This window comes from Drosophila montana, unplaced genomic scaffold (assembly GCF_035044405.1).
Source record: "Drosophila montana isolate Dmon_TW-CO22-7 unplaced genomic scaffold, ASM3504440v1 contig_2716_1, whole genome shotgun sequence".
NCBI lineage: Eukaryota > Metazoa > Arthropoda > Insecta > Diptera > Drosophilidae > Drosophila > Drosophila montana.
Window position 1 is genome coordinate 696,797 of NW_026997587.1, and position 16,861 is coordinate 713,657.

The following is a 16,861-nucleotide window of genomic DNA, read 5'->3' on the forward strand; positions in this document are numbered from 1 at the left end:
CTGCCTTTGACTAACTGACGGTCAAACAGCCCTTAGTTAAAAACTGTTACTTTGATCAATGAGCTGTGAATTTTGTTAAGTATTATTTAAAAATGCAAGCAAAAAATCAAACGATGTTTTCTAGAAACAAGTTATTGTCCGCTGTTAACAACAGCACAGCGATATTGTAGGTAATGAACGAACCATCTAGTTCATATGAACAACGTCAGTTACTTTTACATGTGCACCATTTGTTATTGTTTACATTTGGAGCTTGTTACAAATAAAACCTGTCCAAAGTCTATATGTAAAAAAAATTTCATAAAATGTCTGTTATCGATTCTGTTATTATGTAATTTTTGTTTGCTTCAATGGTTGTCACAGCATAAACTAAAGTTCCTTTCGAATAAACTAGAAAAACAAGTCGCGTCCGATAGAAAACGGCAATTAAGTCGTCGGTTGCTTTACAACTTGTCAAGGCAAGTTAAATAATATATGTATTTCAAAGATGCGTGCGTCATAATTGGCACTATAATTACCACCGCCCACCTTCACTGTCACCATAAATAGCACAAAGGTTCACATCCCATACCCTTGGCCGTGGCTATTGATTTTGTTGTTGCACGTGATGCCAAGACAAATACTCAATACATATGTAAGTATTGGTTGTGTGTGTGTGTGTGTGTGTGCGTGCGTGTGTGTGCAACGGCCATTTTTGATTTCGAATGCGACCCGCCGCCGGCCAAGTTGCAACCACAAACTATGGCTCATTGTTGTTTTGTAAGCCATTGGAAATTAATCAAATTTACAAATCATATTTTTATTTAAATTGGGTGTGTCACACCTACACAAAAGTATCTAAATTATATTTGAAATTTCGTTATTCTTTTTGTATATTTCTTCAAGGTAAGCGCACAAGCCCTCATTTCATTGGAACCTTATATTATGCAAGGCGGCAATAAACGTGTACAATATACTTTATCTAGTAGTAAACGATATATACCAACGAATTTATAAAGTTGCTAGTTGTTCTGGCTAGTGGTAAAACATTAGTTAAGTTATTTTCGCACCGCTGTGAAATTGTGAAATTATGCTTGGCGCCTTCGTTCAGCTGCCGCTAAAGGCGGCGACGATGACGTCACAAAAACAAAAACTGAATAATGAATTGCTAAGCATTGGCCGATTCGCGCTTATGATTAGTCACAATAGCAGAAGCGCGAGCACAGCATTAACCCAACAGCTGTGTCGCAACCAGCAGCAACAACAACAATCACAACAACAACGAAGACATCTACAACTTAAACAGGAACTGCTGTGAGTGCGAGAGATAAGCCCTATAAAAAACCCAAAAAAAAAATTTATTATCTGCGTTGTCATCTCCAATCTTGGCTTGATAACAAGGCGCGGGCTCGAGTGTCCCAGCGCCCGCCCGTGTGCCAGCAGCTATGTCCCGCTTTATCAATTAAAACCCATACAAAAGCACCTTAATACCTATACAAGAAGCCAAACGGGTATTCGAAGCCGAAGTTTGAATACCCTTACCCCAGATAAGACAGCTTTATGATATGGTGATCCGATCTTATGGTGGAGCTCGTATTTGTAGACTTTGCTTAAGATTTTTTGATAAACTCATTTCTTGACTTATTTCCCACGTCAGATATATGATAAAGTGGTCCGCAGCCGGGCAAAGTCCAAGCTATATCGACACGGCTGTTGACACTGATCATTAAATGGATTCAAAGATGTATACATCATTATCATACCCGTTGCGAGGGTATAACAACGATAAGATACGCCTCATGCTCATAGTATAAGTACATACATACGTATATATCATATCGTATCAGCCTGAGTAGTGCCAGACAAAGACCGTAGTTCCATTCAGCTATTCCGTATATATATACATATGTATGTTTTGCGGCCTATTGTCATAAATTGTAATTTTGTACGGGTTATATCCAATTGCAGTTGCCGTCCCGCTTGGGATCAAAGTAGCAAATCGACTTTGCGCGAAATACACACGGATCCAGCGTCAGTCACCATGTTCTACTCCATGTACGCGTATCTGTCGCACTTGCCGCGCCTGCACGCCCTGGGCATGGCCATATTTGCCTATGTCATCTACTACCTCATTCAGGTGGTGAAGGTGAGTGTTGGCTGCTCTTACGTAATAGCCTCTATTTAACTAAACAATAACAATTGTAATTCTTTTTGTTTAGCGGCCGATCATCGCCTGCGCGGATGGCCCGTTCAAGCAATATCTGATCAAGACGATGCCCACGCTGGAGAACAAGTATTGGCCAACCTTTTGGTGCGTGGAGAGCCGTGCTCAGACGGTACTTGCGAGCCTGCTGCGCTCCAAGAGTCTGCCCCGCGTCAATTATCGCCGGTAAGTGGCAGCTGTTATTCGTATTATTCTTTTTAGCTCCAATTGTTATGGAGCTCCAAAGCATGGCTTTTAGTGACCCCAGAAGTCGAAAGGTCAGGAAACAAAAAGTCAACGCTACAAATTACTTCAAATAATTAGCATAATAATAAGTAAAACTCATCAACTGATTTGCATGCCCTGTACACATTGCGAATGGGTATTATGTACGCAGAGTCACCTTTTAAACTCAATATATATGGATATATATTTTCTCTAACAGGATGAGACTCTATATAAGGACAGCAAATATATTTATTCATAGTTCTTCCTTCTCCAATTTGGATAAAAATTGATTTAAGTTAATTCAGTTTTCTGATTCCTCAGCTTCGACTTTTGGCTTGGCATAAAGATTTCATCACATCGAAAGCTAAATCTTGATTTCTATATACCAAATTTATATATCAAAATTTTCTAAGCTAAATTAAGCCAGTTTTAATTGATTTTAATCTCAAGTTCACAGACCTGAAGCATAGTACAATCCAATTTCCAGCTCCAATTGATTATACTATATAATTTCAATTGGATTAGTGACAAATTTACATATATGTATATGCATGCGTTCATATGATTCAATTGGCGTTATTTGTTTGTCTACTTGCAGCGAAATACTCTGCCTGAAGGATGGCGGCGAGGTGGCTCTGGACTGGATGGAGGAGGGCTGCGATGAGCGTGCTCCGTGTGTGCTTATATTGCCCGGTCTGACGGGCGAATCGCAGGCGGAGTACATTAAGTGTCTGGTCTTTGCGGCCCAGCAGGCGGGCATGCGTGTGGTTGTCTTTAATAATCGAGGCCTTGGCGGCATTGAGCTGAAAACGCCGCGACTCTATTGTGCCGCCAACTGTGAAGATTTGTGCGAGGTGGTTAAGCATGTGCGCCGCACGCTGCCCGCCCACTGCAAACTGGGCGCCACGGGCATATCCATGGGTGGCCTGATACTAGGTATGCACGAAAAAAATATATAACTCTTTGCTGTAGTCTAATTAACTTTTTGGCGCAGGCAACTATTTGGCGAGGAAGGGCGATGAGGCGCGCGATCACCTGTCCGCGGCCAAGATTATATCTGTGCCTTGGGATGTGCACAAGGGCAGCGCGAGCATCGAGAAGCCCGTCATCAACAATCTGCTAGGACGTCATCTGGCCGGCAGCCTGTGCCGCACGCTGCGCAATCATTTGGAGGTCTACAGGGATATATATCAGGATTCCGAAATTGACATACAGCGCATACTGCGTGTAAGTAATCAGAATTTCTTATGCCATGGGCCTTCGACTAATTTAAGTCTTTATCAATTCGCAGTGCAAGACCATCAAGGAGTTCGATGAGCTGTTTACGGCCAAACAGTTTGGCTATGCCCATGTGAATGATTATTATACAGACGCCACGCTGCACAACAAATTGGATCACATCAGCGTGCCGTTGCTTTGCCTGAGCGCAGCGGATGATCCATTTCAGCCACTGGACGCCATACCCATTAAGGCTGCCAATCAGTGTACACATGTGGCAATTGTAATCACCGCACGTGGCGGCCACATTGGTTTCCTCGAGGGCTGGTGGCCATCGACCAAGGATCAGTATATGTGTCGCATATTTACCGAGTATTTTAGCAAGGCTCTCTACGACGAGGATGGTGAATTTGAGCGTGCCTCGGACAAAATGCATGAACGTTTTTTGGCCAAGCAAACCGTGGAGCTGACCTCTCGTCTCAATGCGCCCCGAGGTGTGCTGCTGCTCGAGAAGCCTGCGGCGGAGCAGCTGGAGCCGCACAAGCTAAAACTAATGTAGATGAGTTCTAGCAAAGAACTGGGCGTCAATCTATATCTACTAGACCCTATATACCCAAATATTTATATATATAGAAAAAATACAGCGTGTGTAGACCAATTGCCAGTCATGGACGCCGGCTGGTGGAGACTTGTGATATGAAATTGAACAAAATCCAAAGTGTTATTAACTAAACAATTAATTAAAATATTTGGTTGAACAATTCGACGACAGCTGTTAGGTACTTTACAAATTAATTGTAGAACATGTTATTAGTCACATATCAGATTGGAACAGTGAACCAAAAGCTTTACATAATAATTCATATTTTAGTGAGTACAAAATGCAAATTCGCAATTGAAAAACAACAAAAGAAAAAAATACTATATACAAACCTAAAGAACTATATGACACAGAACAATAATCTTACTCAAATTATATATTTATATATTTTTTTTAATTCCGTATATATTTAAACTAATAAAAAAAGGAATACAACGCTTAACAAGAATATGCGCATGTATTTGGGCTCTTAACCCACAAATCGTATAAAGCGAGCACTTGAAAACAGTTTATAGCTAAAAAACACGTACTTTTAATATATTATATAAAAAAATTATATTTGGATTGGCGCATGTTGGCCTAAATCGGCTTGTACAGCAACGTTGTCACATATTTCTTGCAGTAGCGATGCGTGGCGCTGAGCACCATGACGCCGTCCTTGATGGAGAGCGCGTACAAATGGTTCAACATGACATGATTCGGCTCTGGCAACAATGTGGGCTCGCACTAGAACAAAAATGGAATTGTTTAATTATTATGGCACATAGATATATCAGTCAATCCAACCAAGCCAGGTCATAAACATTACCGATAGCGGCGTATCCTTGTTGAGTATAACCTGCAGCAGATGCGGCGGCAATACGGGCGGTCCGGATACCTTCTCCCAGGGCTTCACCTGTGGCACATCCTGTGAGTACTCCTTTTCCGCATAGTTGGGCACATTCTCGCTGTCCTTGGCCAGCGCTTGGAACACCTCAAAATCTGAAGGTCGCACCGACACCAGATTATTCTTATCGCCCTCATCAGTTTCCACGCTTTTCTACAAGTGAAAACGAGACAAACAATTTAGCAATTAGAACGCTGCGCACATGATTAGATTTTTTTTATTATTATTATTATGATTATTCAGAGCAGAGCAGCGGCAGCAGCAGAGCAGCTCGCGGCGGCAAATCCACAGCCGCTGCGCCGTTTTGTTTACAGTCAGTCCAGAGCTGATTACACAACGCATTAGTGAAAAATCGAGTGCGTCGTCAGCAAGTGTAAACATTGCTCGCGTACCGCGTATCGATTTTACCCCACTGTACGTGGGCACAGACGGGCACACGGGTTTGGCTTACCAGCTTGGGATCGTGCTTCCATTCGCCGTCCACACAGAACTTGTATTGGTGGTCGCCCTCGGGCAGATCGATGATGGTCACAAAGTTGCCGTGACTGCGCACCATCGGTATGGGCTTCCATTTGGAGAAGGTGCCCGATATGGTTACATTTTTGCCACCATAATCCCAGCGCAGGACCGTGGGCAGGGCCGTTTTCATTGGTTCCGAGTCGTCGATGCCCGCTAGCATTGATCCTGTTGCCTGTTCCTGGTCATCATCGTTGTTCTCCTCCATAATGCTCTCTCTGTCAGCTGCTGCTGCGGCTGCTGCTGCGGCTGAATCGTTATCAACAGCTGTTGTGCGCTTAGCTCCCGCTCTCGTGTAATACTCGTCGTCGTCTTCTTGCGACGAACCCTCGTTTAAGACTGCCGTATGTTTTTTATCGAACGAGAAAGCTTGGCCGCTGCCGCTGCCGCCACCGCCGCCCGCTCCAATGCCGACCAGAGCTGCTGCGCCCGCGCCGCCACCCCCGCCAGCCCCCGCTCCAGCTCCCAAGCTGTCACGAAAGTGTGCGGGAGAACTTGGCGTGGAGAGGTCCGTCGACTTGTGGCGCTCACGATGCATATGCACAGACGAGCTGCCCGCGTTGCCCATATTGCAATGTTGTTCACCTCTCTTGCTCTCTAATTTTACTTAATTTTTTTTGGAGGTTACTTAAAGCATTTAAAATTGTTGGACGATGATTGTTTTGGCACTTTGTTTTCCTTGAGGTTTTTTTTTGGTTTTGTTTTACCCGTTGTTTCGCTTCCGCGTTTATCGTTGTATACGTTTTTTTTCAGTACTTGTTCTCGTTTTTGTATATGTTTGGCATTTAATTTTCTTAACTTTTATTATTTAATAGTTTGTTTTCGTCGTAAAATGGCTAATTATAATTACAACTACATGTATGTGTGTGCATCAGTATGCACAATATGTATGTAAGTACGTAGTATATATTCGCAGTTCCAATTGGATTTGATTCATATGGTGAGAACATTAGCAGAGTTGCATGAGCGTAAATCGACTAGGGCGGCAGAGTCAGTGAGAGCACAATTGCTGATTGAGCTGCAAAAATGTGTACACACTTCAGTCATTCGCGAGCAGCTGAGCGAGCAAGACGTGCGGCTCTGCAAGGTGGTTATTTTTTTTTGTGATTGTTAAAAAATACGTGCTTACCTATTAGTTTAATGATTATTAAAATTATTAATGTTGGAACTAGTTCTGCTGAACTGATGTTTTCGTTGCGCATGCAGCCCTGCGCAGATATGCAAGGTTTATGTGTGAAAAAGATTAGAGGACAGCGTACAGCAAATTAATTAGGCACTTTTAATACATAATAATGGCCGAATTGGTGAAAGACTGGCTGTCGGACTATCAACGCGCACGCCGTCAGCCGGCGGACTCCGAGGCATTCGTGGTCGAGCATGAAACAGATCCCGAAATTGCCGAGGCCATCTTCACAATATTCAGCGACAGGCAGCGAAACGAGGATCTGATCCATGACATTTGCCAGCAGCTGCTGGCCTTCTATCGGGCGCCGGAGGTGACGCTGCACAAGTTTCCATTGCAATTCCTGCCAGTGCTGATCTACACATACCTGCACGCAGTCGCGGCCGGCGACAAGAAGGCATCACGCGGCGTCGAAACGCTGCTCATATGCATTTATAATGGCGAGGTGTCCACCGACGATGGCGGCCAGAAGGTGTTCGCGTTTCGCATGCCCATCCTGGCACAGGCCTCCGTTTATCACGAGGTCAAGCAGCTGCCCATGACCGATCTGCGGCGCTGGGAGGAGAACTGCAATCGCGAGGTCAAATGGGGACCACATTTGCGCATCGAATCGATAAATGCCCAGAACAGGATGCGCATCATGGCGGCGCTGCTCTTCTGCTACAATCAGCAGGTCAACCTCACGCAGAAGTCGTCGCTGCTGCATCTGTGCCGTGTTGCCTCACAGCTGGTCAACCAGGGATTTACCACCAAGTCTGGACATGGACATCGCATGAGCTATGGGTAAGTACAAGTTGCCTTCTCCTGCTCCAGTTGTAACTGTCTTACGATTACAGCTCCGATCCAGCGACGGGCGCCACATTTCCCAAGCCCTCGTCGCCGCGCATACCGCTCTCTGCGTCCTTCCTCATCGAGCTGGTGCATGCCATCTACTATGCCATGTTCAATGGCTTTGGCACCGTTGCCATACAGACCCTGGAGGATATACACAATCGTGCCAGCTACGAAATGTTTACGGAACTGATTCTAGTCACAAACGCCGTGCGCAATTCGCTGCATGCGAATCCCTCTGGTCAGCCAAATGATGGGCCCATGGGTCTCAGTATTGCACTGACACCGGCTACAAATACGGTGACGACCTCCGTCTCGAAATCGATGATCACGAATGCTTCATTCCGTACGAAAAAGTTGCCCGATGACATTCCCATACAAGTGCAGGATCTCACACAGCCGCAGGGGACGCAGCATCTGGCCAGCGTAATGGAGGAAACGGAACCGACTGTCAAGGAATCGCCGTCAACCAAGGAGAGCAGCGGCACACGCACTTCCATCATCAGGCCCAGCATGGAGGGCATTAAAGCGCAGGCCCACAAAGCGCTCGGCTTCAAAAAGTCGAAGGACAAGGAGAAGGAGAAGGATAAGGAACCGCCAAAACCACCGCAACGTAAATTTGACAAGCACACGCAGCGCAATTCGCTGCTGCAGCTGCAGACGCCGGACACCGGAATCGACTACGACAAGAGTCCGTTGACCGTCAGCAAGTCGAAGACATACGATGCCGTTGCCGAGCCGCAACCCACCGACATGCTGCCGCTGCAGACGCTCTCGCTGATCAATGAGAATGGCAGCAACAGCTTCAGCATGGATAGCGACATGAACGACGGCATCGCCATCCTGGCCGGACCAGGCAGCGGCGTTGCTGCATCGCTGAACAGCAATACGACTTCCGTGACGAGCAGCGATGCGCTGATCAAAAGCTTTGATTCCAGCATCGAAATGACGGCCATGGGTCACAGCAACAGCAACGGCGGCAAGCTGACCGACCATGGTCTGGATTAGTACGTGCCCAACAACAAACCGATTAGCCAAATTCAAGTATATTTATTACGATTACTCTACCTACATATATATATATATATATACATATATATTCGCACGTTACCTCCTCGGTATTAACTGACGAACAAAAAGCGTTTGTAAGATTTGGAGCCCGGGCTACGTTGGGGCGGTTTTTTGAACGGGAAAATTGAACGCAATTTTGAATAATTGTTGAATAATTAATATTGTCACATTAAGTTGTTCCGTATTGTATTCTAATTGTTGCTAAAAATGTACATTACCAATTATGTAATTATCGTTTAGATTTAAGCGTTTAAAGTCCTTCACCCACTAAACTAACACACTTATAGCCAAGTTAACAGTTGTGCAACCAGAAAATATGCTAAACAAAAGCATTTCATAATGAATTTAGTAGTGCAACTAACTCAAAATCTGTCTAATGTAAAGTTATCTAGACTCTGGTATGATGGGTTAAATATATACATGTTAAGCAATATGAAAACTAAATGATATGAACTGTGGGTTATATAAAAGAGTCCACTTCTGGCCGATTGTTGCTATAGAAGCTTCATGATATAATACTTTATAAAGCTCTCTATAGTCAAGTTTGGTCTGGGTATGCTTCCCTCGCGAGCTATGCGATATAGAGATCCGATCGAAAAGATTCCGACATATTTATGACGAATTTATGCCAAGTTTTTTAACGATAGCTTCAAAACTAAGAGACAGGCGGGCGACCATGACCATATAGACTCGCCCTGATCAGATATCAGATATATATATACTTGTTGCAAATGTCTCTTCCAATGCGTTACACATCTCGCAACGTAGTGAATATACCCGGGATAAGTTGTTGCAGCATAATAAGACACAAACATATATACCACAATATACAAATATTTATTGAACGTTGATATATTGTAATTGATTTAAACTAAATGGAAAATATATATATACATAATTGAAATGGTATCAGCTGGCTGCACGCTTTCGGAATTTGCCCTGCAGAAAGATGCGCGGCACATCGATGCCCTCCTTCAGATTGAGCGTGCGACGATGCACATAGCTGTTGTCGAGCACCTCGAAACCATTTTGGCTGAACAGCTGCTCCAGCTCCAGCTCGGCAAAGTAATAGCTGCGTGTGCCATCCTGTCGCATATATAGATTCTCGGCAATTTTGTGGCCAGGCTTGAAACGCAGCTGCGCCATGTCATAGAGCCCATAATCTCGGAACAGTACCAGGCCACCAGGCTTCAGCAGCTGCCATAAATTCCGTACCACATCGACGAACTTGTCGGGATGTATGGCGGACAGCACGAAGATCATGGTGCACACATCTAAACTCGATGCGGCAATGTGCTCGTGCACCTGTTGCGTCGTTATGTCGCATTGGAAGGCAGTTATGTGCTTGGCATCGTACAGCGGATTGGCGCGGACAAAGTCAACGGCACGCGGTGAAAAGTCGCAGGCATAGAAATAAAATCCTTGGTCACTGGTTTGCTCCTTAATCTGCTCTTCCAGCAGCGGAAATACCAGATTGCCAACCCCACAGCCCACCTCCAGGAGGGTACGTCGTCTCTCTTCCGTGCTTGCGGATTGCTGATCCGCCAGCAGCTCCTGGAACTCACGTGTTGTCCAGTGGCGATCCTTAAAGAAGCGCGTTTCGTTGCGTTTGTAGAATAAATCCCAATGCCGCTGTGCATCGATCTCTAATTTGTTCGCTTTGAATTCAGGCACCAAACGCTTGTTTTGCTCCTCCAGCTTCACTAGCTCGGCAGCAGACAGATCTTTGGTTCGTTTGGTAAAAATATCCGCCTCCATTTGATTCAGTTTTCAACTAAATCTTTCACAACAAACAAAAATAGCGCGTTTCATTCGTCTTCTACGACATGTGCCAATAACATTTTACAAGGTATCGCATTGCACTGGCTGCATGTGACGTCACAGTCTCACATCTCATACATATTTCTGATGTCATAAGATTACTTATCAATTAACTACCTTCACCTTTTTCCATGTTGAAACCAATCGAAATGTCGATTTTTAATCGAAAATACAAAAATGCGACCGTGCTTTTGCTTATATTTACGAATGTGCCTGCATATTTCCGATACGAATGTAACGCCTTTTCAAATGAAACATTAGCTTTTGTATTATAGGTAAACAAATGATTTCTTTATTGCGCCGAGTTCTTTAGATCATTATAAATCAAAAAACTCATTTTACACATATATATTAAAATATATACTATTAAGAAGATAACAAATAACAAAAGTGAAACGAAAATACCAACCCAGGTATTGGCTTTGGATTGCTTTGGTCTTTGATTGTGGTTTGTGGGCGAACCTATCGGCCCATTATGGTTGGCTCATCTGCCATGGCAACTTCATCATTGGGCGCCTTAGCGCCTTTTTTCTTACCCGAATACCAGAGGAACATAATACCGCAAACAATATTTGTTACGAACGTGAACCACGCCAGGTAAACGCCATAGCCATAGCTGTATTTAAGAAATTTTGATTCATTAACAGTTTACCCTTGTTTTTTTTAGTGTTTTACTCACGTCAATTCCGCACCATCCGGATACGCATAGAACAAATGCTCCTTGGTGTAGTCAATGGACGAGAACAATACCTGCAGCACCACAAGAGCTGTGGATGCCGCAACCAGGTGTATGCCGCCGGCCAGACGCTTGAACATGTAGCGCGGATTCATGAACGTGTAGAAGGAGAAGACAGCGCCCAGGCTCATCACGAACAATGTGATGCAGGCAAAGGATGCCTGCGTTCGTATATAATCTGCAATGGCGTGCCACAACACTACCAAATAAAAGCTGAAACAATAGCAAACCAATTGGATGAAACTTACCCATTAGCTCATCATCGAAGCCGGGCTCGTTGCGCAGAGTATTGGAATTGGGGAACATGTCGATGTACTTGCAACGCGCTGATCAGAGAGAAAAGAGAGGTGATATCTATTTATATAAATATCTAGGCGAATTCACACTCACGGTAGGGTATATAGCTGTAGTAGGCGGTCTGCCCGCCCCTCTTCGGGGGCAGAGGCGGCACCAGAATCAAGATGACGCGCTCCTCGTTGAGCACAAAGGCCGGTATGCCGATGTCGCGTATATAGGTGCCCAGCAGACGGACGACCAGCGGATAATCCGTCCAGTTGCTAAATATACACTGTTGCGCCATCTCCGGTATTACATAGTACGACCAGGTGTTGTTATATTTGACGCGCTGCAGCGCCGAGCCGAAGGTGCGACGCCTTATGATGCCGCTCACATCCAACGGATCGATCGGTATGGGCTTGACGGCTGTCGCATTGAATTCATGCTGATTCGCCTCCGTGGACATGACCAGCTTGTGGAAGGCGCTGCGAAACGTTTGGAACTCCTCCTCCTCGCCGCGCGCCCAATGGGCGAACATGCGTCGTCGCGCGGGCTCCGTAAAATTGCCGGAACCGTCCAGCTTCTCCTCGGCAAAACTCCGTATGAAATCCATGTTGGTGAGATTGCGCTTGGCATCGTTGATATACGACTGCGAGGTGTACGACATGGAGCTGAAATTCCGCACCACCTGCGCATTGCTCAGCGCATTCGGAACAATTGTGTTGCGGCAATGACGCCACAGGCCCGAATGCGAGTTCATAAAGAAGCGTCGCGATTCCGGTATAAAGATGCCTATAGAAATGATTTTGGAGCCGGGAATATAAGGAAAACATGTATGTATATTCCACACACCTGCGCCGCCCGATATGATAATCCAATGATCCGTTGCAATGGCCACAATCCAAACGCACAGCGAGACGACCATCAACAGGCTGCAGCCGAGCAGCACACGACGCTGGAACATATACGCCTCCATCAGCGGTCGCCGGGCCTCATCCCGGCCAATCGTCGACGTGGATACGTCGCGCTTCATTTTGCCAAACTAACTGCGTTCCGTTCTCTCTAAACGGGCTCAGCAGCAAGTTGTGCGGCTGCGGTCTCCGGGCGATACCAATGGCAAATCCACACGCACATGGGACAGGGCACGTTCCTGTTTGGGTATGAAATATGGAATAAGTTCAAAAGCGACATGTTGGCATGGCTAATGGTTCAAACAAATTAAGTCACGTTGCGTATACGCAATGTCTGTGTGTGTCTGTCTGTGTGAGCTCTCTTCCATCGTCATAATTATAATTCAGCAGGTGTTTTTTACGGCATTTCATTTAGAATAGTCGTATTTATTTTCATTTCATCTTTTTTTTGTGGATTCTCGCTCGGGGTCTATTTTTGGCCAGCTCAATATTTAAATAATCATATTTTATGCACATTCGTTTGGCATGAGCCATTAATTATGCTGCTATGGAGAATTTATTTATTTACATGTTTATTTTGACGTCGTCGCTTTGGCAACGAAAACGATTCGTAAACCGTCCGTTTTCTCGGATTTCTTTATATTGCTTGACAGAAATTAAGCAAATTAGCAGAGACATTCAGCGCAATAATGTGAATTCCTTTGAAATAATGCTCCAATCTATTTTGCATTTTCTTAAAATTTAAAATTTTATATTCTTTTTTTCCTTTAATATACAAACGTGTGTGTATATCTGGCGAACGTTTCGCCCGAGAATTAGGCGCGCCCACCGCGTGGGTGGATTGTGTCGTGTGCGTGTGAAGGTGCCATAGCAGAGCAGCGGTCCGTCCGACATGTGTACCTGTACCTGTACCTGACGTGCACATAGTCCGGTTTTCCCCCTACTTAGCCTCTATATGTATATATATACATGTCATTTAATTGCTTCGTTACCCATCAAAAGAATCTCGATATAGGAAACTGTTTGTCCTGACAGTTTGGCTGACTGATTGCCGATATATGTATGATGTATTCCGCCCGTGAGCGTGGAATATTCGCGGAAAAATTCGTATGAAATTTTTCTATACCATCCGCTTGGCCTCAAACTCATTTTCAGAGTTGTTTGTGAAATCTCATTTCAGAATTCTTTCACTTTTTTTGACAAATTCACCTATATTAGGTGACGTGCACATAATCTGGTTTTCCCCCTACTTAGCCTCTATATATATATACATGTCATTTAATTGCTTCGTTACCCATCAAGAGAATCTCAATATAGGAAACTGTTTGTCCTGATAGACTCTGGCTGACTGATTGCCGATATATGTATGATGTATTCCGCCCGTAAGCGTGGAAAATTCGTGGAAAAAATTGTATACAAGTTTTGTATACCATCCGTTTGGCCTCAAACTCTTTTTCAGAGTTGTTTGTTAAATCTCATTTCAGAATTCTTTCACACTTTTTGACAAATTCACCTCTATTGGGTGACGTGCACATAGTCCGGTTTTCCCCCTACTTAGCCTCTATATGTATATATATACTTGTCATTTAATTGCTTCGTTACCCATCAAAAGAATCTCAAAATATGAAACTTTTTGTCCTGACAGACATTGGCTGACTGATTGCCGATCAATGTACAGTGCAAGTCGAGATGGAAAGTGAAATTATCACAGATGTATTCCGCCTGTAAGCGTGGAAAATATGTTGAAAAATTCGTATACAATTTTTCTATACTATCCGTTTGGCCTCAAACGTATTTTCAGAGTTGTTTGTGAAATTTCATTTTAGAATTCTTTCACACTTTTTGCCAAATCCACCTCTATTGGGTGAAAAGTGGCGGAAATGTTTTTTTCTTATTTGCAAATCCCTTTATAGGAACTTAATACAATTTTCGAAATTACTGCAAAATCTGCAATTTTTTAAATTCCACTTACAATTGTGGAAAATTGGCGGAAAACGTGAAAACTATTTGTTTACTTCTAACTATTTTGTATATATAATTATTAAGAAATTATTTAAAATATCTCACGCGCAGAAAGCTGGTAAAGTAATATTTTAAATTTGGAAAGAAGAAAAACTTGAACCGGGCAAAGTTGGGTAATGTGCGCTAGTAAAATATATATATGTGGATCATAAACTGATGAAATGCTGCGCCATTTCATACAGATAAAGCCCAGCAAATGTCGTTTTAAGAATTGTGTGGAAAACCCGCAATAATTTGAACTTATTATATTCATCATCGTAAAATGTTGTTTAATGTTTTAAATATTCGTGTTTTATGTTTATGGCTGCTTTCATCTTTTGTTCACATATCCATCCGCGTGGCATGCAACTTCTTCTTGTGTGGCGATCACTTCCGTGTTCTATTTGTAGATGTGGGAGAAATAACTGAGGGAGTTGCATCTGCGTGGCCAGAGAAGTGCGTCATTTGCCACATTTTGAATTGGAGACAAAGAGCTCTCAAACTTATAGAGTTCTTATGCACAGCACCCGCTATAAGTGCTATATACATTTTTTTTGTGTGTGTGTTGGTGTCTTTTGGTTTTCTTATTATTTATTTTTATTCTGCTTTAATTTTGAGCTATTTTTCTTGTTTTTGTTTTAAATTTTGCACGGTACGCATTTGGCGCGCTCGCCATTTGTTTTAAACAAATTTGTCTTGAACATTTCGTATTTTTAGACAGAATGTACAGTTATCAAGCTGTGTCTACTACACAGACACACACACATTCCTTGCGCCTAGGTACGTCTGTGTGCGTGTGTGTGTGTGGGGGGGGGGGGGCATATACATATGTGTGTAGATCCGCACGACAAAATCGCTGAAACCGTAATTTTTCAGCATTTCATTGTCTTTTATTTGATATTTGTTTTTGTTTTGGGGGCCGCGCATATTGACAGTTTTGACATGAGAAATATTTTATATATAAATAAACAGTGCAAAGGTATGCAGCAAACACACAAACACAAGCTGTTTAGCCTAAATCTAAAATATATAAGTATATATGTATATATTATGCAAACAAATGTTGTGTGTTAAATTTTTACTGCTTATTTATATGTTTTTCTCGGGAACTTTGTAATTTATATAGCATTAGTTTATTAGTCTTGCTGCTACATTTATCTTAAGTTAATGTTGAGCATAAATTATGTCAACGCCACGACAAATTTGAATCTCTAACGGAACATAACTGTCAGCTCGTAACTGCCAGTTCGCTGATTTATGATTATATAAGTGCAGCAGCAGCAACAACAAAAAGAAAACAACTGTAAATGTTGCACATTGTTTACCATTAAAACTTTCGAACTTGCACTAGATTTATAGATCGTACGATTTGCTGAATTCCTTTTTTTTTGATTTGTTTGGGTTGAATTGAATTGTTGCTAAAAACCCAAACAAATAACTAAATACTACTAGAGCTAAACGAGGATCGTGTAAAATTATAAAAGCATGAGTGCCAAACGCGCGCAGACAGCGGCACGGCTACGGCTTTTCCACAATATCCAAATCCAAAACTGAATGCACAATGAAAAACCACACGAGATCGCGCTGACTACTCTGCTGCTGCTGCTGCAGAGCACAGGCACAGACTGACTGACTACTGCCAGAGGCAACAACAGCAGCAGCAGCAGAGGCAGCGGCAGAGGCAGAGGCAGAGGCAGAGGCAGCGGCAGCGCCAGTGGTTGCCCTGGTCGCGCGTTAAAACAAAAGGCGAGCGCTTGCTCGAGGCAGCGAAGGAGCTGGCATTGTTGCTTGTTGCCGCCGGCGGCGGCTGATTTGCGAGCGTTCAAATTGGGACCCACAGCATAAACATAATTTGCGGCGTGCGTTCTACATATAAAGAATTTTGATAGACGCCGGGGTTGGCTGTGTGTGTGTGTGTGTGTGTGTGTGGCAGGGGTATATAAATAACAAGGGTGCTCTTAGCGGAAGCACTCGACTAGGCGACACCCTAGACACAGCATCAAGCGGGAGCTACACACAATCCAGCTTCCAAACACTTGACGAGAAATGCATCCGTATCCTTAATTTACTTCGGTGTTTATTGTCCGATTTTTATAAAATTATTAGCTCTTTAATATGGCATAAATAGGATCTATATTTAAGCATTAATTTTTTACAATTTTGAAGCGACATATCCGAAATGTGAAATTTACTTAATCCTTATACACCTTAGGAGAACCTAAACATCGAGTTGGGTGCACTTAAATCTAATAATCTTCGTGACTATGCTTAAAAATCCATGTCTCAAAATTGATTCTTATCGATGTTACATAAATGGGAGTATAAATCAAAAAGTCTATGATTAATGTGTTCTGCATATGGCAACGGAGAATATATATTTCACATTCCGACACGTTCACG

The 16,861-nt window shown here is 43.3% G+C and overlaps 5 protein-coding genes and 1 long non-coding RNA gene across 11 annotated transcripts; 2 read left to right on the forward strand and 4 right to left on the reverse strand.

Annotated features, from left to right (window-relative positions):
* Positions 1-334: 334 nt before the first annotated feature.
* Positions 335-4,394, forward strand: Hydr1 (phospholipase Hydr1). 5 transcript variants are annotated; one of them, XM_064684219.1, is made up of 8 exons: positions 344-458; positions 550-634; positions 886-1,293; positions 1,948-2,125; positions 2,199-2,368; positions 3,009-3,346; positions 3,405-3,637; positions 3,702-4,394. In XM_064684219.1, the coding sequence occupies exons 3-8, from the start codon at positions 1,070-1,072 to the stop codon at positions 4,185-4,187; spliced, it is 1,629 nt and encodes a 542-aa protein (XP_064540289.1). In that variant the 5' UTR covers positions 344-458; positions 550-634; positions 886-1,069; the 3' UTR covers positions 4,188-4,394. The 5 variants fall into 5 exon arrangements, with proteins under 5 accessions (XP_064540290.1, XP_064540289.1, XP_064540292.1 ...); XM_064684220.1 differs by lacking the exon at positions 550-634 and having other exon boundaries at positions 335-458; XM_064684222.1 differs by lacking the exon at positions 886-1,293.
* On the reverse strand, positions 775-1,948 carry LOC135429762 (uncharacterized). The gene is made up of 2 exons (XR_010436464.1): positions 1,806-1,948; positions 775-1,698 (listed from the first exon to the last, which is right to left on the reverse strand). It is a non-coding gene; the product is annotated as an uncharacterized LOC135429762 (long non-coding RNA).
* Positions 4,395-4,667: 273 nt separating the features above from the next.
* Positions 4,668-6,230, reverse strand: alc (5'-AMP-activated protein kinase subunit beta-1). The gene is made up of 3 exons (XM_064684223.1): positions 5,567-6,230; positions 5,038-5,268; positions 4,668-4,955 (listed from the first exon to the last, which is right to left on the reverse strand). Exons 1-3 carry the CDS (start codon positions 6,197-6,199, stop codon positions 4,809-4,811), a joined length of 1,011 nt encoding a protein of 336 aa, XP_064540293.1. The 5' UTR covers positions 6,200-6,230; the 3' UTR covers positions 4,668-4,808.
* A 539-nt stretch (positions 6,231-6,769) lies between these two features.
* Positions 6,770-9,160, forward strand: Hyccin (hyccin). The gene is made up of 2 exons (XM_064684217.1): positions 6,770-7,597; positions 7,651-9,160. Exons 1-2 carry the CDS (start codon positions 6,924-6,926, stop codon positions 8,651-8,653), a joined length of 1,677 nt encoding a protein of 558 aa, XP_064540287.1. The 5' UTR covers positions 6,770-6,923; the 3' UTR covers positions 8,654-9,160.
* A 374-nt stretch (positions 9,161-9,534) lies between these two features.
* On the reverse strand, positions 9,535-10,562 carry LOC135429760 (tRNA N(3)-methylcytidine methyltransferase METTL6). Its single transcript, XM_064684224.1, has one exon. The coding sequence runs from the start codon at positions 10,472-10,474 to the stop codon at positions 9,626-9,628; it is 849 nt and encodes a 282-aa protein (XP_064540294.1). The 5' UTR covers positions 10,475-10,562; the 3' UTR covers positions 9,535-9,625.
* A 237-nt stretch (positions 10,563-10,799) lies between these two features.
* On the reverse strand, positions 10,800-16,067 carry LOC135429763 (uncharacterized). 2 transcript variants are annotated; one of them, XM_064684226.1, is made up of 6 exons: positions 15,787-16,067; positions 12,402-12,699; positions 11,664-12,341; positions 11,522-11,599; positions 11,217-11,472; positions 10,800-11,153 (listed from the first exon to the last, which is right to left on the reverse strand). In XM_064684226.1, exons 2-6 carry the CDS (start codon positions 12,580-12,582, stop codon positions 11,000-11,002), a joined length of 1,347 nt encoding a protein of 448 aa, XP_064540296.1. In that variant the 5' UTR covers positions 12,583-12,699; positions 15,787-16,067; the 3' UTR covers positions 10,800-10,999. The 2 variants fall into 2 exon arrangements, with proteins under 2 accessions (XP_064540296.1, XP_064540297.1); XM_064684227.1 differs by having other exon boundaries at positions 11,217-11,451; positions 15,787-16,065.
* Between the last annotated feature and the right edge of the window lie 794 nt (positions 16,068-16,861).

What these genes read in the sequence shown, in the direction of transcription:
- LOC135429763 (XM_064684226.1), bottom strand. Translation starts at nt 12,582, where the DNA reads ATGAAGCGCGACGTATCCACGTCGACGATTGGCCGGGATGAGGCCCGG. An exon ending in TATCATATCGGGCGGCGCAG is followed by an intron (nt 12,342 to 12,401) that starts GTGTGTGGAATA and finishes TCATTTCTATAG; the next exon opens with GCATCTTTATACCGGAATCG. An exon ending in CTTCGATGATGAGCTAATGG is followed by an intron (nt 11,473 to 11,521) that starts GTAAGTTTCATC and finishes TTTATTTGGTAG; the next exon opens with TGTTGTGGCACGCCATTGCA.
- alc (XM_064684223.1), bottom strand. Translation starts at nt 6,199, where the DNA reads ATGGGCAACGCGGGCAGCTCGTCTGTGCATATGCATCGTGAGCGCCAC. An exon ending in GGAAGCACGATCCCAAGCTG is followed by an intron (nt 5,269 to 5,566) that starts GTAAGCCAAACC and finishes TTTCACTTGTAG; the next exon opens with AAAAGCGTGGAAACTGATGA. An exon ending in ACAAGGATACGCCGCTATCG is followed by an intron (nt 4,956 to 5,037) that starts GTAATGTTTATG and finishes TTTTTGTTCTAG; the next exon opens with TGCGAGCCCACATTGTTGCC.
- Hyccin (XM_064684217.1), top strand. Translation starts at nt 6,924, where the DNA reads ATGGCCGAATTGGTGAAAGACTGGCTGTCGGACTATCAACGCGCACGC. An exon ending in GGACATCGCATGAGCTATGG is followed by an intron (nt 7,598 to 7,650) that starts GTAAGTACAAGT and finishes TTACGATTACAG; the next exon opens with CTCCGATCCAGCGACGGGCG.
- Hydr1 (XM_064684220.1), top strand. Translation starts at nt 1,070, where the DNA reads ATGCTTGGCGCCTTCGTTCAGCTGCCGCTAAAGGCGGCGACGATGACG. An exon ending in CAACTTAAACAGGAACTGCT is followed by an intron (nt 1,294 to 1,947) that starts GTGAGTGCGAGA and finishes ATCCAATTGCAG; the next exon opens with TTGCCGTCCCGCTTGGGATC. An exon ending in CCCCGCGTCAATTATCGCCG is followed by an intron (nt 2,369 to 3,008) that starts GTAAGTGGCAGC and finishes GTCTACTTGCAG; the next exon opens with CGAAATACTCTGCCTGAAGG.
- LOC135429760 (XM_064684224.1), bottom strand. Translation starts at nt 10,474, where the DNA reads ATGGAGGCGGATATTTTTACCAAACGAACCAAAGATCTGTCTGCTGCC.